The sequence below is a fragment of the Purpureocillium takamizusanense genome, chromosome 2 (assembly GCF_022605165.1).
Source record: "Purpureocillium takamizusanense chromosome 2, complete sequence".
Lineage (NCBI taxonomy): Eukaryota > Fungi > Ascomycota > Sordariomycetes > Hypocreales > Ophiocordycipitaceae > Purpureocillium > Purpureocillium takamizusanense.
The window spans coordinates 1,507,540-1,531,897 of NC_063069.1; the positions used below are offsets into that span (position 1 = coordinate 1,507,540).

General features: G+C 58.2%; 8 protein-coding genes across 8 annotated transcripts; 3 read left to right on the plus strand and 5 right to left on the minus strand.

The window, feature by feature from the left end:
• Positions 1-256: 256 nt before the first annotated feature.
• On the plus strand, positions 257-4,091 carry SPT16 (Xaa-Pro aminopeptidase). The gene is made up of 5 exons (XM_047983284.1): positions 257-623; positions 695-779; positions 835-956; positions 1,015-2,620; positions 2,673-4,091. Exons 1-5 carry the CDS (start codon positions 447-449, stop codon positions 3,779-3,781), a joined length of 3,099 nt encoding a protein of 1,032 aa, XP_047839254.1. The 5' UTR covers positions 257-446; the 3' UTR covers positions 3,782-4,091.
• Positions 3,986-6,439, minus strand: LEM3 (alkylphosphocholine resistance protein lem3). Its single transcript, XM_047983285.1, has 6 exons — positions 6,180-6,439; positions 6,070-6,106; positions 5,908-6,004; positions 5,069-5,843; positions 4,856-5,018; positions 3,986-4,798 (listed from the first exon to the last, which is right to left on the minus strand). Exons 1-6 carry the CDS (start codon positions 6,277-6,279, stop codon positions 4,687-4,689), a joined length of 1,284 nt encoding a protein of 427 aa, XP_047839255.1. The 5' UTR covers positions 6,280-6,439; the 3' UTR covers positions 3,986-4,686.
• Positions 6,440-8,629: 2,190 nt separating this feature from the next.
• Positions 8,630-9,064, plus strand: JDV02_002277 (uncharacterized protein; the record flags this gene model as incomplete). Its single annotated transcript, XM_047983286.1, has 1 exon — positions 8,630-9,064. The coding sequence occupies one exon, from the start codon at positions 8,630-8,632 to the stop codon at positions 9,062-9,064; it is 435 nt and encodes a 144-aa protein (XP_047839256.1).
• A 504-nt stretch (positions 9,065-9,568) lies between these two features.
• Positions 9,569-10,232, plus strand: JDV02_002278 (uncharacterized protein; the record flags this gene model as incomplete). The annotated part of the gene is made up of 2 exons (XM_047983287.1): positions 9,569-9,761; positions 9,832-10,232. The coding sequence occupies 2 exons, from the start codon at positions 9,569-9,571 to the stop codon at positions 10,230-10,232; spliced, it is 594 nt and encodes a 197-aa protein (XP_047839257.1).
• Positions 10,233-10,410: 178 nt separating this feature from the next.
• On the minus strand, positions 10,411-11,314 carry JDV02_002279 (Hydroxyisourate hydrolase). The gene has a single exon (XM_047983288.1). The coding sequence runs from the start codon at positions 10,954-10,956 to the stop codon at positions 10,525-10,527; it is 432 nt and encodes a 143-aa protein (XP_047839258.1). The 5' UTR covers positions 10,957-11,314; the 3' UTR covers positions 10,411-10,524.
• A 201-nt stretch (positions 11,315-11,515) lies between these two features.
• JDV02_002280 (uncharacterized protein) lies at positions 11,516-12,022 on the minus strand (the record flags this gene model as incomplete). The annotated part of the gene is made up of 1 exon (XM_047983289.1): positions 11,516-12,022. One exon carries the CDS (start codon positions 12,020-12,022, stop codon positions 11,516-11,518), a length of 507 nt encoding a protein of 168 aa, XP_047839259.1.
• Positions 12,023-12,033: 11 nt separating this feature from the next.
• Positions 12,034-13,901, minus strand: JDV02_002281 (uncharacterized protein; the record flags this gene model as incomplete). The annotated part of the gene is made up of 3 exons (XM_047983290.1): positions 12,034-13,053; positions 13,143-13,515; positions 13,705-13,901. The coding sequence occupies 3 exons, from the start codon at positions 13,899-13,901 to the stop codon at positions 12,034-12,036; spliced, it is 1,590 nt and encodes a 529-aa protein (XP_047839260.1).
• Positions 13,902-18,844: 4,943 nt separating this feature from the next.
• JDV02_002282 (uncharacterized protein) lies at positions 18,845-23,483 on the minus strand. The gene is made up of 2 exons (XM_047983291.1): positions 22,641-23,483; positions 18,845-22,534 (listed from the first exon to the last, which is right to left on the minus strand). Exon 2 carries the CDS (start codon positions 22,358-22,360, stop codon positions 19,721-19,723), a length of 2,640 nt encoding a protein of 879 aa, XP_047839261.1. The 5' UTR covers positions 22,361-22,534; positions 22,641-23,483; the 3' UTR covers positions 18,845-19,720.
• Between the last annotated feature and the right edge of the window lie 875 nt (positions 23,484-24,358).

The window sequence follows — 24,358 nt, forward strand, 5'->3', positions numbered from 1 at the left end:
GACTTTTCCGTCTCAAACCTCGAGTCGCGTGAGGTGCTGGCTGCTTGCATTCAAAAAGCAAGACCCATTTCTTTTCTTCCAAAATAAAACACCAGCTGGAATCGCATCCCTTGCAGTGAGTGCTCTCTCCAGCAGAGTCCAACTTCTGGCCCCGTTTGCGCAGGAAGCTGGCACGTTCGGCTCCACCGTGGTCAAAGCATCGCACACACCTCAGGTCCCGTTCGCCGGCCTGTGGGCTGCAAGCTCTCTCCCCTCCCCCAAATATCCGCCGTCGGTCCAAGAGCTCGTGGGGACGCGTTGACGCGTATCACGTGACCCGCTCCTCGCCCATTAACGCGACAGCTCTTTTCTCGCGTCGCTGCGACAACCTCAACCCATCCAACCTCCCTGCGTCGGCCTTTCGCTCTTCCCCTCCTCCCGGCGGCGAGCGCGTCCATCAAGCCACGATGGCCGAAATCAAGATCGACAGCAAGCTCTTCCAGGAGCGCCTCTCGCACTTCGCGACCGCCTGGAAGAATGACCTGCGCTCCAAGGAGAGCTTGTTTGGGGGAGCTACCTCCCTGGTCGTCATGATGGGCAAGGTCGAGGACATGCCCGAGTTCCACAAGAACAACGCCATGCACGTGAGTATTCGCCGCCGCGCCCGATTCGTGTCTCTCTCTCCCACCTGGAGTTGTCGCTGACCAGATGGCAGTTTTGGCTGCTCGGATACGAGTTCCCGACCACGCTGATGCTCTTCACGACCGACACCCTGTACATCCTCACGACGGCGAAGAAGGGTGAGGCGATCAGCCCGCAAGAGTCTGACCCATAGACGACTGACACCTTCCCCAGCAAAGCATCTTGACCAGCTCAAAGGCGGCCGATTCCCTATCGAGGTCCTCGTACGGGGCAAGGACGCTGCCGAGAATGAAAAGTTGTTTGTCAGCATCGCGGACAAGATCAAGGCAGCGGGAGTACGTGTTCTGACGTGAAGACGCGGGGTTTTCTCATCCGCTAACGCAACGCCTGCAGGACAAGGTCGGCGTGATCACCAGGGACACGTCCAAAGGCCCCTTCGTCGACGAATGGAAGAAAGTCTTCGCCGAGCAGTGCAAGGACGTGACCGAGGTCGACGTCACCATGGCGCTATCAACGTATGCCTTCGCCGTCAAGGACGAAAACGAACTGCGAGCTATGCGCACAGCGTCAAAAGCCTGCGTCGCCCTCATGACCCCCTACTTCCTCGATGAAATGAGCAACATCCTCGACGCCGAGAAGAAGGTTACGCACTCGGCCTTGGCAGAGAAGGTGGACAAGAAGCTCGACGATAACAAGTTCTGGCAAACGGTCCAGCTCCCCAGCAAGGGTAAGCTCCCTGCTGATTTCGACGCCAGCCAGCTCGACTGGATTCTTGGACCGGCCATCCAAAGTGGTGGTAAATACGACCTGAGGTTCGGAGCGGAGCCCAACAATGACAATTTGCACGCTGGCATCATCATCGCTGGCCTGGGGCTCCGTTACAAGTCGTATTGTTCCACCATTGCACGAACTTATCTCGTTGATCCAAACAAGAGTCAAGAGAGCAACTACAAGCTTTTGTACATGATTCACAATACCATTCTCAAGGAGATCAGAGATGGCATGGCTGCCAAGGATGTTTACGCCAAGGCCTTGAGTATCGTCCGAAGTAAGAAGCCGGAGATGGAAAAGCATCTGCTTAAGAATGTGGGCTGGGGTATTGGTCTTGAGAACAAGGACGCCACCCTCGTCCTGAATGCGAAAAACACTCGCACGCTCAAGGACGGAATGACCCTCATTATCCATACCGGCTTCCAGGACATTGAGAACCCGCAACCGCAAGACAAGAGCAGCAAGGTGTACTCGCTCGTGCTCACCGACACGGTCCGTGTCACCACGAGCGAGCCCGTCGTCTTCACCGCCGAAGCACCGACAAGTGCCGATGCAAATTCATTCTTTTTCAAAGACGACGAAGAGGCAGAGCCAACGCCGAAGAAAGAAAAGAAGGACTCCCGAGTCGGTGCCGTCGCCACTAAGAACATCACGAGCACGAGGCTGCGATCGGAGCGCACCACACAGGTCGACGAAGATGCCGAGGCAAAGCGGCGAGACCATCAGAAAGAGCTCGCTTCTAAAAAGCAGAAGGAAGGCCTCGCCAGATTTTCCGAGTCCACAAGCGGACAAAATGGAGGTGAAGTGAAGAAGTTCAAGCGTTTCGAGTCGTATAAGCGAGACGACCAGTTTCCCCTCAAGATCAGGAACCTGGAAATCGTGGTGGACTCCAAAAATTCCACCGTTGTCCTACCCATCATGGGCAGACCCGTGCCCTTCCACATCAACACAATCAAGAACGCCAGCAAGAGCGACGAGGGCGACTTTTCTTTCTTGCGCATCAATTTCCTTTCCCCTGGCCAAGGTGTTGGAAGAAAGGACGACCAGCCGTTTGAGGATGCGTCGGCGCACTTTGTTCGAAGCTTGACTTTCCGGTCCGCAGACGGCGACAGGTACAGCGAAATCGCGACGCAGATCTCCAACATCAAACGGGATGCTGCCAAGAAGGAGCAAGAAAAGAAGGACATGGAAGACGTCGTCGAACAAGATAAGCTCATGGAAATCCGGAGTAGGTCGCCACTTTGCACAATGTCGGGTGAGATGACTAACTGTCGTTGCAGATCGTCGCCCTGCTGTCCTGGACAATGTCTACATTCGACCTGCCATGGAGGGCAAGCGCGTTCCTGGAAAAGTCGAGATCCACCAGAATGGTATTCGTTACCAGTCGCCGCTTAACGCGCAGCACCGTGTCGACGTACTGTTCTCCAATATCAGGCACCTTTTCTTCCAGCCTTGTCAACATGAGTTGATCGTCATCATCCATATTCACCTGAAGGACCCCATTCTTGTGGGCAACAAGAAGAAGACCAAGGACGTACAGTTTTACCGCGAGGCGACCGACATCCAGTTCGACGAGACCGGCAACCGTAAGCGCAAGTATCGTTATGGTGATGAAGACGAGTTCGAAGCCGAGCAGGAGGAGCGACGGCGCCGCACAGAGCTCGATCGGCTGTTCCAAGGCTTCGCGCAAAAGATTGCCGAAGCCGGTCGCAACGAAGGCATCGAGGTGGACATGCCTATCCGCGATTTGGGCTTCCACGGTGTGCCGTTCCGCAGCAACGTATTTATCCAGCCGACGACCGACTGTCTCATTCAAGTTGTTGAGCCACCATTTATGGTCATCACGATTGAAGATATCGAGGTTGCTCATCTCGAGCGTGTTCAATTTGGTTTGAAGAATTTCGATATGGTCTTCGTCTTCAAAGAATTTACCAGAGCACCATACCACATCAATACCATCCCTGTAGAGTTCCTCGACCAGGTCAAGGACTTCCTCGACTCGTCCGACATCGCCTACACCGAGGGCCCTCTCAACCTCAACTGGCCTACCATTATGAAGACGGTCACGGCAGACACTCACCAGTTCTTCGTCGACGGCGGCTGGTCCTTTTTGCAGGCCGATTCCGACGATGAGGAAGGCGGCGACGAGGAAGAAGAAGAGTCGGCGTTTGAGATGGACGACGACGAGATGGACGAGGTGAGCGAGTCGAGCGAGGAGGGTTCCGACTTTGGCAGCAACGTCAGCGATGAGGATGACGACGACGCGGAGCTGGACAGCGACGAGCAGGGCGAGGACTGGGACGAGCTCGAGAAGAAGGCGAAGAAGCGGGACCGCGAGAGCGGCCACGATGACGAGGAGCGTGGTGGGAAGAAGAAGCGCAAGCGATGAGCTGTGGGAACCGCAACTTCTGGAGGTCGTCCGAGTCAGTCAGTCAAGTCACTTGGGCGCGGTCAGTTCGGCTTGAGAGGTATTGGTTGCAGGGGTTCAGGTGTTTGAGTAACGGGCCACTGTTACTGCTGCTGCTGCTGTTACTTCATTGTACTACATAGTGAGACAAAGGCTTTGTGACAATTGATTAAAAGCACATTTTTTGGGGAGTTGTGGCGTGGCAAAGTTTTGGACGTCCAGACAGAAGGTAAGGCAACGAGGAGGAACCTAGCTAGTGATTCAAGTGCCGACAGAGAAATGCTACTACTTCATTCTCTATTGCTTTAAAAACGAAGAGACGGGGCCGACGTGAGAGTTGACGACCAAACCAAGCCATACAGGTCGATCGAGCAAGACACGTACACACAGAACCCAATAAAGAGAGAAGGGAAAAACTCCGAAACACCAGTTGTTCCCATGAGAAAGAAATGACGTTGCGACGGAAAACCAAAAGAAACCGAATCAGAACAACGGAATGCTCTCCTCTCCCGCTGGCCTCCCACACAGCCACAGTATCCTCCTCCGTCTGTGGCCGGCCAGTGACGGCCGGAGCAGCATCGCAAAATCTCCGTCACAGCCCCGCTCCAGAGCGAGGGCCTAGAGTAACCAGACGTGAAAGGTTCATAACATGCGTCCTGTTTTGGCGTCTTTTCTCCTGGCATCCCAGGTAGTCATACAGGCGGCGGCAAAGACCTGACGGGCCAGCTGCCCAGGACACGCCGCGACTACCTCGACCGTCTCAGCAAGCCTTTCGCCCGCCATGAGGCCCGTGGAGACGCGGAAGACGTTGCGATACAAGGTGTCATGGTGCCTGGGCCGCTATCAACGCCGGGCACGGCTTCGACGTGAGTCGTCTCTTGGGCTGCCTAAGCCTCACCGGGGCGCACTTCGCGTCCAGATGCCATCGCGGTGCTGGGGCCGGACGGCTTGGACGCGGGGGCATTATTCCAGGACAGGTATGTATGGTCGCCGAGTTTCCTAGCACCACCTTGGTTAGGCATTTAAAGATGTGGTGAAGCCGGGCTTGGTACACACCTTGGCTTGATGAGATGAGTGACGGTGAAGACGGCTCCGAGAACGATGCACACACCGCCCACGGCAATGTAGGCAATGCCGAGGAAGCTGTTGCGTCCACCCATGACGGTTCGGGTAGTGAGGAGGACGGCCTTGGTGCCCTTGTACTCAAGCATGGGAAAGTCTACCACGTCGTCAGCCATTGCTGTAAACCCATTGCAGCTGTGCACTCACGATCTTCCAGGATTAATTGGTACCTCCCGTCCTTCATGGCGGTGGTATCGTTTCGCTGATACAGCTTGCTGAACGCGGGCAGCCCAGCGGTGCGCATCCAGACCTGGAACGCCTCCCACTCCTTCAAGTTCGGAGGCGGGTGATCCTTGGTATAGTTGTTGGGGTAGAGCTTGGCCCAATTTGGCGGGGGCAAGACCTGCGACGGTTCGTACTTGGTGGGACCGTACAGGTCCCTGTCGCTGTCCCAGGCGATGCCCTTGGTGGTCATGGTGTACGGCTCAGTCTGGTTCCCACTTGCGCCGGGTGCGTTCAGGAGTTCCGGGTTGCTGAAGGAGTCGTTGAACAGCGAGTTGGCGATGAGACCGCAAGGGTAGTATGGCTTGTCGGAGCCGTTGTTCGTTTCGCCATAGAGGGGGGTGCACTTGGAGCCCTTGATGTCTCCGAAAGACCGGAAGTCGCCTTTGAGCTGCTGCTGGTCCATCGACTCGACGTAGCGGCGGTGGTTTTGATAAAAGTTGGTAAGGTGGTAGTAGAAGAGCACGGGCGGGCCCATGGTGTCGGGAATGTCGAAGGTCAGCCAGCAACGGGTGGTGTTGGTCTCGGCGCCCGTCGACAGCTTGACAGTGACGTTTCTTTCGGCTGACCACTGCGCATCAATGGGTTTGTCTTTGTTCTTGAACGCGGAATCGACATATTTGCCCGGCATAGCCTCGAACTTGGGGTGGTCTGGAGCATCGTTGGCGCATCTTGTGTATTCGAGCGACAGCTCTTGAACCTGTAGTCAGGGCCGAGGGTTAGCAAGCGCGGACTGGGACAAAGCAGCCGCGAGAAAGACTTGCCTTGGAGCTGGCATATAGCAGAAGGCCACCGATGGGCGCGAATATGATTCCAATGGTAAAGAATAACGGCAGGACGGTCTTTGGCGTCAGAATGGGCCTGGAAGCGGCCGGTCAGCTCGCGATTGCGGGGCCACGGAACCGGGGGAGGGGGGCGACACGTACTGCCATGCCTTGAGGCGCTGCTGACGAAACGCAGTATCTATAGTAAAGCGCTTCCGTCAGTATCTTGGCAGTCAGGAGCGCGTGCGTCGCGTGTTCGCATCGAGACTCACTCGCGGGACGGCGGCTTTTCTTCTTCTCCGGCTGCTTCGGACCCGAGTCGTGGGAGTCGAGCGAGTCGGTATGATCGACTCCGCGCGGGGAGTCGGACATGACGGGCCGGATCGACAAGGCGTCGCAATTGCGCGGGTTCTCGGTTACGCGCTGCGAGGTTCGGGCTGGATAGAGTAGTGAAGGTGCGCGAGGTGGCCGGGCGGCGTGAGACGTCGATGCTTCAAGGGGTCCGTTTGGCGAGAGAGCGAGCAAGAACACGAAGCGCTGCTCCAGGGTGTGGCTGGTGCAGAGCACGGGGGGGCCGCTATGGTTGCATAACAAGCATTACGAATTTCGGCGGGCTGAGGTGCGTGGCTGAGCTCCACCCGGAACCCACCTGGGGGCAGCCACCTCCCTGTCATCCGCTTGCCCGATTTGGCTACTACCTCCCTGTCAGTCAGCCAAACCTCTGCACCTTCTGTTGGCTGTCGTCACTGCCGGCTGTCATGATTACGGCAAGGAGATGATGGTATTGTTGGTTTTGTGACAAATTTGATCGTGGCGTACGATGAATACTTTCTGTCTTAATCTCGGTCTATAAGCCCCGGTGTCCGCCAAGAACCCAGCTTCAAGTCAATGCCGGTGTAAATGAACATGCAGTAACCAAGCAGCTTGCAGGTGGTCACACGATCCGTCTGGATGTGCTTCAGCGGACATCTCCGATTGTGGGAAATACGCAGGCCGGCTGTTTGAACAACCCCAACACAATGGTGCAAGGGTAATGTAGGATCCCCGGCTCATATATTACTTACGAATAGTCTCAAAAGACCTTTTTGTAATGTATCTCAGAGCACTGGAGAAGCTGCCCAAAGCCACGTGAAAATGAAGCCGGCGAGCAGCGAGCAGCAGGGTAGCCAGTGTTGACAGCAATTCGCAACAGCCCAGTGTCATGGTCACAGAACAAGAAGGCGAAAGGTGCCCAAGGACGGTCCGGCGAACGAAACAATCACTACCATCTATAAGAATCACAAGGGCTACAGTCGAGCACACCTCAACTTATACATGCAATCGCTCCAGGCTCGTCGGCATATTCGGCTCGAGTTGACCAGGCCGCCTAGAGCATGCGCCGTCAGCGCTTGGGGCACGGGTTCCGTTCCATTCACGTTGCACGATGTAATAAGTACCGCTCTGCTCCCATATTACGGTGCGGAAGTCCGATGGCTCCTTCCCTCAACAGAACTAACACAACGTGCGGTGGCAGGTACGCCCGGTAAGTGATATCCATAGTACTAAGTTACTTTCTGGGATCGCAAAACCAACTGCCTGAGTGAGGCCTGAGGCCGTGAGTGCAAATCGACAGCGCAGAAAACGGACACGGCTTTCAGCAGCCGTCTTTGGCTCGTGTCGACTGTCCGTCCATCCGCCGCCCGCTACCACCACGGCTCGGCAATGCCGCCACCAACACACAAGCTGCCGACTATGTAACTACGAAGTACATATGCAACACAACAGACTCGCGAAGGCGGCTAGGTATGTATGTCCCGCCGCAGGAGCCATCATCCCTCCATCAACAGTCACCGCCTTTCCCCGCCCGCCACATTTCGCCTGGGCTGGATGACTGGGCACAGAATTGAGTGAACAGACGGGGCATCCGTCCCTTTGCCGCTGTGGCATGGCGATTTGGCGAATCGGGATCACTTGAGGAGCTCGCAACGGCCCGCTCGCCTGCCTGGGGCCGACGGTCGGTCTTGCCAGTCATGCTGTGCAGCCAACGGCGGATCCGATGTCGACATACCGATGCCGCCACGCTTTCTACGTTGCAGCAAGACATGTTTTCTTCTTCGGTCTGCATGCTGCAGCTGTGGTCCCCATTGTGGCAGGGATCGCTGATGCAGCTGCGCTGCCCTCGACCACAGGAGGAAACGGCCCAATGGCCTTGCGGGGGCCAACATGGACATCGCTGGGGATATAAACGACGCAGACCACCTTCCTGAGCGATACTGCCCCCAGGTTCTGGACACGACACCTGCCGCACACAGGTAGTCCAATGGAGGCACCAGAGTGCTGAGGCACAGCCCGATTCTCTGGGGAAACCGCGCACTGCAGCCCGCCCTCAGCCCGGCCACCGGATCGTCACTTGCCGTTTGACCCGAAACAGAGAACGCGGCCGTCATTTCCGGGGGAGTCTCGGCCTGGGAAGGCACCATCAGCGGCTGTCGATATCCGAGAGCAGAGGCCTGTCCGAGCTATCTACTTCGAACTTGAGCGCAGTGGCGCAGGTACTTCCTGTAGGTACGTTGAGATTTCAGCTATTTGCTCGTTCTTGGGTGCCTTAAACCCGCCAAGCCTGCCCTCATCGTCGACGACGCCGCGTTCTCACTACGGACGTACTGCGCATTGCTCAACCAACCAGCTCGCCAGCCAGACCGTCAATGAATGCGTTGGGCTTGGCGGGTGGAGGAGAACCAAAATGTTGATTCAGCGTCATGGACAATTTGTCCACAAGGACCCCCTCCACACTTGGCCGCCGTGGAGCGTGGCGCAGCACCGCCGGAACCAAGCAGCCATGCCCCATGTCCAGCTGCAGGCACGAAACAAGTCGCAAGCTGCCCTCACTAGTACCTGGCAATTCCTACCTGCTTGGCAGGGCGACGACGCCAAAAGGTCTGGCGGCTACGCGGCGGGCGGGCCACCATGTTCATGTTTCCAGTTCGGTGCTCGACCATCGACGCACTGGGGCGAGGCTGATCCCGCCGGACGAAATCCGAACCGCCGGGGAACGCGAACGCGGACCGTCGAGAATGATGGGCCACGAAGCACACGCCAAGCGGCGCTTCCCCCAGCCGCCCCGCGACGTACCGAGTACGTAGGTACGTATGACCGTGGCGAGGACTACGCACAATAAGAACGAGGCTCACGCGCCTCGCCCTGTCTCGGGTGTCGCCGTCATGACCTGGCCTTTATTTCTTTGGCATCTGCGCATCGCTTTTCCACCCCCTTTGCCCGTTGAATTATCCTGATCGCCGACTGTTTTCCGTCGTCGACACTAGCCGCACTCATCTCATCTCGCTTCCTCCGTCACGGACGTTGCCGTCAATCTCCACGCCGTCACCTTTTCGTTGACACCGCAGGGGAGGCACGTCACTCATAAAGTGCCCGGTGGGATGTCTTGATGTGCTAGTCACCGCGCGCCTGTCCTCCTTTGTTCCCGTTCTTTGTTCCCCTTTGCTTCCGCGCCGAGTAAATGAGCACTTGGCGGCTTGCCTCGCAAGCGGGCGATCTACTTCGTTCGTTACTCTTGGTCCTGCTGAGCATTTTGCACCTACCCCTCTCCTCGCTACGACGACGTGGCGAAGCTGGGTCGTCAGCCCCGGAACGGAAAGCGCCCTATACGAATACGCGTACTCCCATGACTGCCTCGACATCGACGGACGAGGGACTGCACAGCCGCACTATGCTGTGGCGCAACGACTCGGTTCGAAGCGTCAGTACTGACACGACGTGCGTCCCGCAGATCCACGTTCTGCCACCGACTCAGAAAGCCAAGCCGTTCAAGATGCGGGAGCCGAGAGACACTGGGTTTCCAGAACCCTTTGATGAATGTAAGCCGCAGCTTACATTTCTAATTGGCGCGTGACCAGACCAGCCGGCTTACACGCGCCTTGATCGCAGGTCGAAACACAACGCTACCGCACCCCGAAGCCGACCTATCCCCTGATGCGACAATCTCTCACGAAGATGTCTCTGGGGAGCGAGCACTGAAGCGCCACAGACTTTCATTCTTGAACAAACGCAAGAAGACGGTCAGCCGCGGCTTCATCAATCCACAGACGGAGGCTCTCTACAGCGGCCTGGCCATGCCGTTGATGATGGGCATCGACTCAGCCGGGAGGGAACCGCCAAAGCTCGTCAGCCGGTCGACATGGAGTCTCCGAATTTCCAAGGACGGCGGCGACAGCATTCGATCTCTGCGGAGAGACGGGGACGACGAGGAAACACCGCCAACGTCGCCCGACGTGTCGGAACATCGGGGCAAAAAGGGATTATTTGGCAAGCTGCGGCGGAAGAGCTAGGCGGCTCTGATGACCATGACTATGATATGATTTTACGAACTTTGCACATTATTTTTTTTGTCTTAGCGATGGAGTTTATCCCTGCTGGACGCGGGCGGGGGAGGGCGATGGTAAAAAAAAAACGGACTAGATTCGGCTCATGTCGAGCAACACTCTGGGGCCCGAGGGACGGGGAAGACGGGAGTATCACAGAGGCATGGGTAGACTGATCAGCTCAAGTTATGGACAGTAAGCTGCGATACATGGTTTTTGCGTTTTTGTTTTGTTTCTCAATTCGCTACAGACGGTCGGCCTAGCTGCCCCGGTACGTGGTGTAGCTAAAGGGGCTCAGCAGGAGGGGGACGTGATAGTGCTGGCCCTCGTCGACGCGGAAGACGATGGTGGCCTCCGGAAAGAAGGTTTTACCCTCGCCAAAGTAGCTCTCGGTGTCGAAGCGCAAGGCCCAGCGGGAGGGACCCTTGAGGGAGGCGAGAACGTCGCCGACGGCGAGGGATGTTTCGCCCGAGGGCTGCCACCTGGCGATGCGGCCGTCGGCATCGGTTCGGGCTTCGAAGGTGGCGGGGCGGGACTGGCCCGCGGCGGCGGCCGAGGAGCCCGTCTGCTCGAGGACGACGCGGATGCCGCTGGCGGGGCGGCCGGCCGTGGTGTCGAGGACGTGGCAGGTGATGGCATCTTTGGTGGCGGCGCCGGCTGGTTGTTGTTGTTGTTGCTGAGGGGGGGCCATGGCTGCTGGGGGCGGGCGGGCAGGCGGGCGGTACGGTTGACGGGAGCTGCTGCTGCTGCTGCTGCTGCTGTTGTTGTTGTTGCAAAGAGGAGCGGCCGTTTGTAACGTAGTGGTGGTTGTGGTTTTGGTTGGCGGAGAGACAGAGACGGAGAGGGAGGGAGGGACGACGCCGATGGATGGATAATAAGCTGGTTTGGATTGACCAAAAGTCGTTTGGCGTGGGCGCGCGAGCGCGAGCTCCCCCGCTTGGTCCAAGTGGATGCAGAGACTCGTAATCCCGAGGGGTTGGTTGGTCGCTCGTTCTTGTTCGTGTAAATACGTGTGCGTGTGCGTGTGTGTTTACAAGATCAAGTTTGTGTGAACAGAGGCGCAGAATGAAGAAATCCTGCCCTGGTGTTATCTATCCCGCCCGGCGGCGACGGCACAACAAGTGCGTCGTCGCATCACGGCGTCTCCCGTCATGCCCCGCCCCCGCCGTCCCTGGTGGAGGGGCCCGCCATGGCTTTCAGTGGGGGGGGGGACATTGACCTCACAGCGCCGCCTCGTCGGCCGTTTGCCCCTACATCCGCCTCCATAGCCCGTCGAGGAACGCGGCATCAACGCCCGGGCACGCTTCCACCACGCCGCCCGGGTTCAGCGTCTCGAGCAGGTCCATGGTCTTCGCGTTGTCGAGGCTGAACATGGCGGTGCCCGTCGACAGCATCTGCTTGATGACGGCACTGCGTGCTAGCTGGCCCGCCGCGTCCTCGCCCTCGGCGGCCGTTTCCACGCTGCCGAGCCACTGCTCCAGCGGCACCAGTCCCGCCGCCGCCGCCCCCTGCTGCTGCTGCTGCTGCTGCCCAGGGCACATGTCCGCAATCATCTGTGGCAGGTCCTCGAGCCGCAGCGGCCGCGGGTTCCTGACGTGGTAGATCTGCGGCGCAGTGTGGAGCGTCGAAGCGTCAATGTGCGCCAGCGTCTCATCACGCCGCGACGTGAGAGCCACCAGGTTCGACACCAGCCAGTCCACCGGGATCACGTCGACGGCGAAGCTGGGCTGGTCGGCTCGCCCAATCCGTGGCACCATACCCGACTCCATCATGCTGACCACGATGCGCATCGTGGACTCGTCTCCGGCGAGACGGTAGCACCCCTCTCCGCCTCACCTGTGATGTTGCTCTTAGGGACCAGGTAGGCCACTAGCTGCTGTTCATCCAAGTCGACGGTGCGAGCCACGACGGCGATGTCGATCAATGCCCCTGCCTTTTTGAGATTCTGCGACTCCTTGAAGATGAGCTGCTCGACCTCGCCGAGGTCGATGCGGAACCCGCGCAGCTTGATTTGCTTGTCGCCTGCGATGCGGCCGTGAAACTCGAGCTGGCCGTCGGCTCGGAAGCGGCCGCGGTCACCCGTCTTGAATATGCGGTTCCAGCCTCGCTCGCGGTCGTCCTCCGAGGCAAAAGGGTCCTCGACGAACGACCGCGCGCTCACCTCGGGACGGTTGAGATACCCGGTGCCGACCTGCACGCCACCAACGACGAGCTCACCGACCTGACCAAAAGGCACCGGGTTTCCCTTTGCGTCTAGGAGATAGTGACGGCAGTTGTCCATGGGATGCCCAATTGGCAGGTTCACGACGTCCTCTTCGGGCGGGCTGATCTCGGCCACGGAGGTCTGAACGACTAGCTCCGAGGGAGACCAAGTGTTGTAGAAAGTGGCGGGCGTTCCCAGGTCGTAAAAGGCCTTGGCCACGCGCACCGGGAGCCGCTCGCCAGCGAAGTAGGCGACCCAATACTTGGCGCACCTCTTGACTACCGCTTCGTTGAACTCCATGAGAAGTGCAAACTGCGTCGGGGTAAAGTACGTGACAGTGACGCCCTCATTCATCATGAACTCGGCCAGGGCGGATGGATCCTTGCGCGTCTCCAAGGAGGCAATCGAGACGGTTGCGGCACTGAGGCCGCCAAAAATCTGGACAATAGAAAGATCAAAGGACATCGTTGTGTGCGCAACGGAATTGTAGTTGTGGGAGAAGCCGTAGTCCTTGTCCAAGGCGCTCAGCATGGCCTGCGTGTTGGACTCTTTTAGAATGACACCCTTTGGGGTGCCGGTGCTTCTCTAGTTCAATTAGATGATTGCTGCTGCATCGCTCTGAGCCACCTTGGCAGCTCCATAACAGGACCTAAAGCAGTGTAAATCATATAAACAGGGTCATTGGGATGTCGAGGGCGCGGCTGCGAAACGGTCCTGCCGGCCGCAGTGGCGTCGTCTGTCCTGACGACCTTGGGGGCAACAACAACAACCTTGGACAGGATCTCAGCGGCCCGCGCATCTTGCCCGGGACCAACGAGGAGCGGATTGGCTCCAGAATCGGTAAGCATAAACGAGAGACGATCGTGCGCGAATTCGGCGTCGAGCGCGGCATAGCAGGACCCGGTCATGAGTGTTCCGAGCAGGCCCGTCACCGCCTCGACGCCCGGCAGAGCGAGGAGTCCGATGCGGTCCCCAGGCTTCGCACCGGCATCGAGAAGCTCAGAGGTAACGCTGTCGGCTCCCTCCATCAGCTTCCTGTATGATATGCTGTAGTAGTCAGAAGGTTTTATCGCCGCAGCTTAGGGGTGTTGTCTTGCCATCGAGGAGACTATCAAGGACACTCTGCCCCTGCCACTGGCTCTCCTTAGTTTCGGTGTTCCAATAGTTTGCCTTGAGAACGTCAATCTCGAGGGGGCCGCACAAGGTAATCTAGTCGGCGCGTTGCAGCCGCGAGACGTCATGGGAGCGACGGTTTTGTCGGCAAGCATGGCCTCCTCGAGTTGGTACAGGAGCTCTTCCTCGTTGATCATGTCCATGCCCATGCGGAGCATGACCTTTTGCAATTCCTCGTTCTCTGCCACGACACCGACGCCGATGACGACGCCAACGTTCATGGCGGTGCCGCTGATGCCAAGCTCGCGTCGGTTGCGCATGAGCACATCGAGATAGCAGTTGGCAGCCTAGTAGTTGGCCTGGCTCTTAGAGCTGACGACAGCAGCCACTGAGGAGAAACAGACGAAGAAGGCGAGATCGATGCTGAGAGTCGCCTCATGCAGGTTCTTGGTGCCTTCAACCTTGGGCTGGCAGCAGCGCTGCCAGAAGCCGGTGCGTATAAGCGGCGGTGGATGAGGGCTGAAGGAAGACCATAACCTCCTCGCCTCGCGTCTTTAGGAGAATTGAGGTAAAAGAAATTTTCTGTTGAGGTTGGAAGGCTCGAAACCTTTGTTGAGGCAAGCCAGATGGAGCATGAAGATTTCGTCGTCTCTCAAGGGGTGCTGAGCAACACCACGAGCGAAGGGTCTAGTGTAAGGCAAGAGCTGAGCCGAGCAAGACAAGCCAGGTGAAGAGAGCACGCACACGAGACAGGCAGACGGACTTGCTCTTTGAGTCGTATGGCAGCATCATCTATAAAAAAGAACATTAAATTCGCCTGTAAAGCCAGGAGGATCATGGCGCAACAACCTCGGCAAGCTCGATTTTTTGTGCCTCGTACCGGCTCCGACAACCTACGGAGCAACGTCCCGTACCTGACGGCCGTCACCGCACGGCCCCGAAATGGGATTCATCGCCATGGCCTCCCGGTGCTCTCGGGCACTAAGGAAACTAGGCGGCTCATCCCAGCTCTCGCGTGCTCATATGCAGGGCCAGCACATGGCAAATGCTCCTAGCCCGTAGCCACGGAGTGCGAGCCATTTGATGGCGGAGGCGAATGGCGGCCGGTCGGACAAGCACCGCCGCCGAGGAGCCCATCTAGGGGTGCCTGCATATAACTAGACAGCGACATCGGCCAGCATAGGTTGGCTCCGCGTCGAAGGACTTTGACGGCTGTTGAGAGCTCAGGCAAGAGTACATTTCGCTACTTGGGGTGTCGTGGGCGTGAGGTACCCTGACTAGCAGGGGTTGCTGCAGCCTTGGCCATTGGGGCCATGATTGGGTGACGAGGGATCCTTACCTATTAGCACTCGACGGTGGCGTGGCGCGGGAGGCATGCCATGCCAGCTTGGCCAGGTCGCCCGACTTGTGTTGGCCCGCCCTGGTCCATCGTGACGACCCCGCGAGCTTTCTTCGCGCCAAGCCTTAACTTCACACCCCGTTACATCATCGAAGGCTGGCGGTGCCTGGCGCTCCAGGTTTCGTGGCAGGAGCGATGCATGTCGCCCATCCCACCCCGCCTTGGATTTCGCACGAGGCTGCACGGAAAAAGCGGCAGGTGCCTGTCTGTCTGTCTGCCTTGGTTCGCTAATATAGGTGATGAATTGGCAAAAGCAGATTTGCCTGTGCGCGCACCCAAGCAAAAGTCATCATGAAACTGATTGACACACTTGAAGCTGCTCGCACTTTCAGCATCTCGCCACTCGTTTCGCGCTTCAAGGATCGAAGCTACGCAGTACTTCGTATGTGCCGCCCGCATCAAACCAGGCATCGGCTTTCGCCCTTTTCGCCCTTTCACAGCCCGCTGCAACACCAGTGGATCTCTGGTGCCACAACAGCGCAATGCCATTCCTCTCCTATCAGGTCAAGTCATCTATTCTCGGGCACACCTAAGCTTTGCTGGTTGAGTTCTAGGTACCGATCAGCTTGGCTGAGAGCGAAACCCTGCATAGCTTATGGCCAAGGACCTCAAGGCATCACCGGTCTTGGAACTCACGGATCTAGTGGCCCCGGGTGAGAGCAGTAACTAACCCTCGGCACAAGCTGCACGCACCCCATCGCGACATGGGTCTGGCGAGCCTCCTTTCTGCACCGTGCCCCCATCGCAATAAACATCTGGCACAGGCTGGAAAAGGCGCCGGCCGCGCGGCGCGCGAGAGGGCGTAAGCAGCGCGGCAGTCCCTTCCCGTCGCGCAGCATGTTGTCACGGTGCCACGCCGTTGCGGCGCCTCGCCGACGATCGCTTCCCGTTCGCGACCTACTTACGGCAACACGGACGGTGTGCGCCAGCGACTGAGTACAATTGGATGGAGTGAGGAGAAGGCAGACAATCTGACCACACGCCTCTTTGGGCTGGACTATCGCCACGAGTTCAGGCTGACTGTTTCCAGCGCTCGTCCGGACCAAGAGCTGCCGCCAGACTAGCATCTCGAAGTGCCGGAGTCGATAGCTCGGATCCCCATAGCAGCATTGTGTCGGTGCCGCGCCCTCAAAGTCTCATCGCTCCCTCCAACCGTCACTCAGAGAGCGACCGAGCTCGTACATGGTTCCAGACAGTGAACGGTAGGGCGCCTTCGACGTATAACCATCATTCCATAGCGGCTTACATACATGAGTCTGCGCCCAGAGCTGTTTCAGGAATATCTGCTGCACTACTCGGCGCTGCTGGCGAGCTCCACGTCTTGCCACAGAAGATTGTCCCACAGAGCTTCATTGGAGCAGGTCACACGTTGCGGAACGAAGGAAGATCAGCATGCACAAACGAATACCACTTGTCAAATCGTAGGGTAGACCCCAATCACAAAGTCCATTGCGCATGGAAAAGAAGCACGCACCAGAAAGACCATTGATCATGTTGCGATCTCCATGGGCTTCTTTGCCGAAGGCAAAAGGCAGAGAGGCTTTGGGCGAGAACTTTGGTTTTCGGCCACACTCGCGTCACTGTATGGCTCTCGTGACTACCACGCGACGCGGTGACCCCGGAGGCCTTGGTGACTTGCCGAGAGGAGCTGTCGGACTCAACCTTACGCCTGCCCGTGCCACCACACCCACAGCCAGCCCTGGCCTGTCTTTTACCACGTGCAAGGCGAATTCGAGATGCATCGACAAGGTTACAGGTGGCTGGATGCAGGATGAATTTGGAGGATGGGACGGCAGGGACGAACGGGTTACTAAGTGGTGGCATCGAGCCCCTCATCACCCCTCCCACCACACCAACCTGCAGCCGTGGTGATGGTGGTGGTGGTGGTGCTGATGATTGCGGCTATGGATGGTCATCCGAGCCGGCGCCGATGTCTCAGACCCCGGATCACGGCGGGCAAGGGCGTGTAAGTGTTAGTGCTGTTTGCTTGTTTTAGCAACATCACTGCGCCCACGCCGATCCCCTCATTCTATCATCGGTCAAATCGCCGGCACGCCCCCCCCCCTCTTTCACCCTCTTCTCGGAACCCCCTGGGCCTGGACGGGTAGATCCTAGTGGGCTGATTGGCTTGTCACCACCTCGCACGTATCGAGTCCCGGGCATTTACGCCGGACCCCAGCACGCCCTGCTTCCGCCCAAGGTGTTGAGAGGAATGTGGAAGGTTTGGACCCCACGAGCTTTGGTCTCGTCGTTGACGGGCGTCGCACTGTGCAATGCAGACAACTGCTACGACGTTGTGCTTGCATACTGCTCTGTACGAAGGAGGTACTCTCTGCGCTCGGGGGGTCGCCCTGCCGGTGCCTGGCGGCCGTGCATCGCGCTCACAGACAGAGATGGGAGTCTCAGTGTGACACCTCGTCAGAGTTGCTTCGGACATGGGCAAAAGTGATGCCGACTTGACTTTGCAGCAGTCCATGGACGAGCCACGGACAAAATGGACTGCACGCCCACTGCCGTCCCTCATCGCTGTCCGATACATGCCTGACCTTTTTGGCCGACTCGACCGTCGTTCCCCTCTCTCAGACGAGGCGAGCGACGCGGGCCCCCGAGCACTGGCGGTGCAGCCCCTGGCCCTATCTAGAGTTGATGGTGTCACCGGCCTGCCCCCGGACGGTTTGGTGGGAACCCGAGTCAGTCGCAGGATTGCGACACCGCCAGCGACCCTGCAGAGTCTCTGCCGGCTGCAGGACCCACTGCATCTTCCTCGGTCCCCCTCTCGCCCTGTCAGCCAACGCGCGCCGCCCACATTATTTCCTTATTCAGTCGCGCGCTCGCTTGCGCCCATGGTAGCCATGCGTGGCGGCGCGGCGTGAGGTAAGATGAAGCATAGGGGATGGCAGAGACGTGCCTGCTTGGCCCTCGATCCACACCGGCTTCCTCAAGCTCGAACGAATGCCTCGTCGGCCAGGCGATCATGTTTCAAGGCCTGCGAGATGCGTCTATAGGGCAAGGTTTCTTTGCGCTTATACCTGTTGGATCGTCGGCGTCGTCAATTGAATGGCGCACGCCGCAGCCGCAGCCGGCGTTGGCTCTGTCTCTGTCAGTGTCAGCCATCGGGGCGCGTCTCCTGGCCCCCGTTGCCGCCGCCGCTTCCCCAAAGCGGTGCAAATATTTTACCGGCGGGATTCAATTTGTCCTACGCAAAAATCTGCGTCACAGTCCGTCTGGCAGACGGTACAGTATACTAGATCTTGGGTGTGTGGTGGACTGGTGGCGAGCCATAGCACTATTTCCGCAGGCCAGGCAAGCCTTTGGCGCGCGCGCGCGCGCACACACGCACATCACATCGCGGCACATTTAGGATGACTGCGGTAACTTGCCAAACTTCCTTTCTCTTCGACCGTTCCATGGCATGGCAGAGGCGCATGTTGGCGAGACGGGTCTGCACACGCTTCGCGCAATGATGAGGCCCCCAACCACGACCTTGGACGGGGCAACGCCTCTTTGACGACTCGCTGCGTCCGCTGTTCATTGTCTGGCGTGAATCGAGTCGTTTTTCTCCTTCCTCTATCCGCCGCGGTGCAGTATGGTATATTGACACGGGAGTATTGTATTATCTGCACGTCTCCCGGGTGGGGATTTGGTAGCCCTCCTCCAGGATGGCGAGATCTGTAGCTCCAGCGCGGACGCAGTGCGGCAAGCAATGCAAGAAAGAGGACACGCGCAGATCCCGAAGATGGTGTCTCGATTTGGCACCAGGAAGCGCGAATACACACAATGGCAACACATCGAATCGGCTATACGGCTTACATATTCGTGACTTGAAAATGGCAAGCCTGGCTAGCACCGCCCATCGGCAGACATATCGAACAAAGTCGGGAAACCGCCCCGCCCCGCACTGCCCCATGACATTGCGTGAGAAATACCACTCCGTGTAACTACCGCCTTTTTCTATTCTCAACACAATTGCACAGAAGTGAATGAACCAAAAGGCCGAATTTGCTTGCTGGTCAGGACCACAGTGTCATCCCCGCTCCCCGCGCATCGAGCCTCTACCCTCCACAGTCGCCTCCTCCCCGGTGTACGTCATACCCAAAAAGACTCTCGAGTGCTCAAGCGCCCGAAATGTCAACCGGCGACAGAAAATGTCCACCCTCGGGTAAGCAGGCGTGTTCCAGAACACGGGGTGAAGATATACTAGCATCAATCGACGACAAACAGTATATTTTTAAACTGTCGTGGTCGCGTGTCTCAGCTGTGGATTGCGTGGTTTTCGTTGGTGAGAGCTGCTGCTGCTGCGGACCGTCAGGGTGGCAGACGGCTTGCGCGCGCCTGGGCTGACGCCGTTTCCCTGCTGCGATGCAACATCGTGGCTCCCCGACGTGGGCCCGGCTGACCCAGTCATCAGGCGCAGCGGGGCCCGAGTACTAATAAGGCACCCAAGGCAAGCCGCGGTGTGAGCGTGCCTGGCAAAGCAGCGCGTCGTGCGTCGGGCTGGCAGGGTATACGAGGGGTCCGAACTGCCCAATTGCTCAGAAAATGCTGAGGCGCGAGTCGGAGCAGGGTGAATGTCTTCGCTGGCTTGTTTTGCCAAGCAAATGGTACAGGAATTCCGAGTTCTGCTCGATACAGAAAACATGTCAAACGGCGAATCACCCATCTGAGCGGCGCTGGTGCTGACGCCAGCCGGACGTGCAGGCAGGATTCATCCCTGTCGCAGAATTCTGGGAGCAGGACTGCTCAGCAGGGCGGCTTGTTGTGACCATTCTCAAAGTAATACAACACCGACTCCATGTCAGATGCCGCGGCCGCCGTCGATGTCGTTGCGTCCACGCCGCCCCCAACCTCGGGCCAGTCCCACTGCACCCCCGCCATGGGACCAGCAACATCAAAGTCTATCATGTTGGGCATCTGCGGATACCAGGCGTTCTGCATGTCGACTAAGTCAGACACGCCGAGGTGACCGCCGCCGCCGGTGCCTAGAGTGTTCGGATCCACGACGGTGTGAAAGAGTTCCTCTCGAGAGTGCCATTCGGGCTTGTACAGGTCGTCGACGGGGCTGAACGAGTTGTTTGAGCCGCTGCTGCGCCCCGACGACTCTGACGATGGCAGAGAGGGTTGTAAGGCTGGCGGCACTGTTGTGTCCCTGGGTGAAACAAAGGACGATGCTGACGAGCCCAGAACGGCAGTCGTGGCCGTTGACATCGTGTCCGAGTCGGATGAAGAAGACGCCTGCATCATGGGAGGCGGGCTGGGGTGGTGCATGGGTGACGGCATGCCTGAAGACCCAGAGCTGGACGAGCTAGATCCGGATCGGGAGCCACCTCCTCCGTACATTCTGACGCACGATCGCAGGTGCTTGCGCACCTGTCGCAGTGAGCGACCCTGGTTGAGGAACTCGTTCTGGCAGGTGGCGTATAGTCTCGATGCCAGCAGCTGCATCCGCCCGTCGTATGCGTGCATTGTGGGCAGATCCACCAGGAGCCCGCCCGTCCGCTTCTTCCTATCAACAAGGGTAATTGCCCGCGCGCATGTGTCCATGGCCAGGCAGAAGGCGTCCGGGAAGGACGAACGAAGTGAGGGAGTGATGCTGAACAGGTCCTGCGGCTGCTCGGATATGAGGGAAAAAATATGCAGAATTTCCTGAGCTGAGCCCAACAATCTGTCAAGCACCTCGGGGGTCATGGGTTCGTCGACGCTGCCTTGCGGCATGATGGGAAAGAGGAAGTGAATCGCCATCGTGTGGTAGACGAGCAGAACTAGACTCCTTGACGACACCTCGGTCACCTGTCGGTTGAGAATGTGGATACTCTCCATCAATACTCTGTTGATCTCGCGGCAAACGCAAGCAATGTCCTGAGTCGGCTTGCCTTGCTGGATCCTCTGCAAAGCCAGCAGCGGCGCTTCCTGCCAGGAACGGGTGGCTAGCGACTCGATGTTATCCGGGTCTTGAGGATACAGGGCGAAAATATAAGCGACGACGCTCACAATATGAGCCAATGGCCACATCTCCCGGATGACCGCCTTTTGTCTCTGAAGTGTGCTGAAATTTTCTGAAACCAGATCCAGCTGAATGATGGCTGATGAGGCCTCAGTAACCGGAAGGAAGATGGATGTCAGCGACGTCGGCAGCAAGGCAGGGAAGTGCCCGTTGCCCATCTGAATGAACGCCCAAAGGCTCAACGAATAGGTAGTCCAGTACAAGTAAGCGACAACCTCTTTTTCCACGTCGAAGACGTCAATACCGTTGATGCGACTGGATATCAGTGGCGCAGCCGTGCTTGATATTTGTTCCTTTATCTCGGTGGCGATACTACCAGCCAGGCCAATGTAGCATGTAGCCCGGCGGATCTGAAACGAGCATAGAGAATTCCACCCCAGGAGCATGAGAGCTTGGGCTGTTGAAATGCCGCTGAATATCCTGGTTGAGATACCGCTGTACATGCGACTCGGGTCCACAGCTGCGCCGTTGCTGGGAGAGGGTTGATTGGACCGGAGAGACCGGCTTCGAAGTTGGGCGATGGCCCACCGGAGTAGGACATGACCACGGGCGACGGCGACTTCATCGCCGATGCTGAAGTTGGCGTCCGCAAGCATGGTTGCCAAAAGGATCTCATCGTGGGTGCCGTCTCGCAGTTCCCGGAGCAGCAACGTCTTGGAGACCAGGAAAGACAGAGGATGCACCGAGAACCACACGTCAATGAGCTGTGTCTGTTGGCGCTGGCCATAGTCTGAAAGGGGGTTGCCGCCCAACGGATCATTGTCGAACATGGTCGGTGTTTCGTCCCCAATGAGACCGCACAAGAAGAACCTCGCGCCACCATCCTCAACGTGATGGCAACCTAGGGAGCCGAACTGTTCCGTGACTAGCCCGACCAGGTCGTGCGTCAGGAGGGAGAGGATGCCAGTGTATTTGACATTCCTGGGGTTGAACTTTGCTGAAAGACTCTCGTTGCGGCCAGGCGCGGAGTTTTGAATGGACCGGTGATAGGTCGATATCCGCTCCTGCCAAGGGTTGGAGCGAGGGCCAGCGTCTGTGGAGAAGTTCTCGTAAAACTTTTGCTCAAGAGCCTGGGCCACGTTATCGCCATCACCCACAGGGGTAATCTCTTCGGAAATGATGCCGACGGGGCTGCTGGTCGGTGATCCTATTGTTGCTGAGCGCTGTCTGTTGACGCTCGCTTGCCCGGTAGGCCCACCGATGTCTGATCTAGAGCTATCTTGGCTGATATTACGAGCTTTGGGACGGGGAGGCTCAAAGTCGTAGATGCAGTCTGCCCCTTGCCTCCGGCACGCCTCGCAGATAGTCTCGTTGGAGCACTTGATTTTTCGGGCTCGGCAGAAGGCGCACGACCGTCTCAAAGGGTGTTTTGAGGCCATCGTGAATATGTGAAGATGCGGATACACGGCGTGAGGTACGAGTGGGATACTGCAAGAGCAGTATGCCAGCCCAAGACCTTACTTGCTCCAAACGACAGGGAGCAGGTTTTGGTGAACGCCTTGAGAAGTAATGTAGCGCGTATGGCAAACGAGATACCTCGAATATCAGTGACGCTTATGGTGGTACACGATTAGTTGCAGCACTGGGGTGGTGCTGGTGTTGATGGCGAGAAGGAGTTGAGATGGGAGAAGGTCTTGCCGCAACTCCAGGGAGACTTGCCTCTTTGTATTGCATTGAAAAGACCAATTCCTGTAATGGCAGAGGTAAAGAAACAATCGGATCGATGGGGGCCGCGGCATATGTATACAAGAAGGGCAGCGCGCGGTGCGTTGTTGCGAACAGCACAGAACGGCAGACACTGTGCCACGCCGCATGCACGCCCGGGTCCTTCTTAGTAGGAGGAGGGAGGAATGGCACAGGGCCACGAGGGAGGGCAACCCTTGCAACCCTTTCTGCAGTATACTCGGGGAAAGGCGACGAAGCACCCGGGGGTGGGAAGAGGAAGAGCGAGCCATGGCGGGCGGCACCATAGGCGAGCGAGGGGGGGGAGCAGCCTTGGAGAACAGATTGAGCAGCGCCAGGGAAGGGATCGAGCTCCGCTGGACGCGGGAGAATGCGGCAGGCGAGGACAGACAAACAAAGGCTCGCGCTGCGCTACATTGCCTTGGCTGGAGCCGTCGTGAGCGCCAAGAGGCGGCTGGGCCTCGTGGCGGTGGTGGTGGTCACCAAGCACGATCCCTCAGTCGCTCTCACTCAGCGCGCGTAAGGCCGAGCCATGCCTCGTCGGACGGCCGTTGCAACGGTACCCGCAGTGGTGCTAGTGTGAAGGTGCCTGTGTGTGTGCCAGTGTGCCTGGCTGGCTGCGCAAGTGTCTGCGTCGTCGCTGCAGGTCATGGTGGAGGAGGAGGAGGAGGAGGAGGATGCTGGGCGCTGGATGCTGCTGATGGATTGCTGATGATGGATGGGGTGGCGTGGGCCGCACTGCAACCACAACCGCATCTGCACCTCAAGTGAGCGTGGTCTTGGTTGTTGGAGAGGGAGTGGGGAGGAAGAAGTTCAGCCTGGGCGACGATGGAGAGCCATGGCAGAAGGAGGAGGGGGCGTGTGATGCATTGAAGACATCGATGGTAGGTGCGCGCCGTGGTGGTTGGCAGGTGCCGGGCTCGGTGGGCCCGAACGGGGCGGGGCGTTCCCGGGGCCCCTGGAGCCCGCTGGAGCCCTCATCCCTCCACTGCTTGCGAACCCTGGAGGGTGGGGCGCCAGGGAATCCCGGGACGGGACTGCCTGCCCCGCCTGTTAGTACTTCCGTCGCACAGGGGGGATGTACTCGACGGGTCACGACGGAGGCGTGGGCTTGTATCCTCCATCCCTCCCATTCCTCCTTCCTTGTCTTGTCGTTCGTGCCTTCCATGGTAGGCTGCCATGCTGCCAAGATGCCAACCTTGAAGTCTGCTGCTCCATTTCCCCTCGGTTCGTTTCGTATCTGCGTGCGAGACGCCATCTTGGCTCTGCCGCGTGGAAGAAATGCCCCGCCCAAGCACTCCATCGTCTCTTTTCCGGCTCTCGGGTCATCTGTAACCGCATCCATCCTGCTAAGGTATTCATCCATCCATCCATCCATCCGCCCATGGAAGCCTCCTGCTCTACTTCACTCTCAGGATTCGGCTATCTGCCTCTTTTCCCCATTATCCGGCTCTCCACTTCCTCCACTTGTCTCCTCCCTTCTCTCACCCTCTTCAATTTACCATACCTACCTACGCCTCGTGTCCCCCCCGCCTCCCCCATCCAACATCTCGATCGGTTGACCGCCATCATGCCGCCCTGCGGGAATCCCAGCTACGAAAACGTGGCACACCCACCCAGCCGGGAACCCACCCCGCTACTGGCCATCCAACCCCCCCTGTGTGTCTCGTCCCGCAGCTTCGGCATCTTTCTTC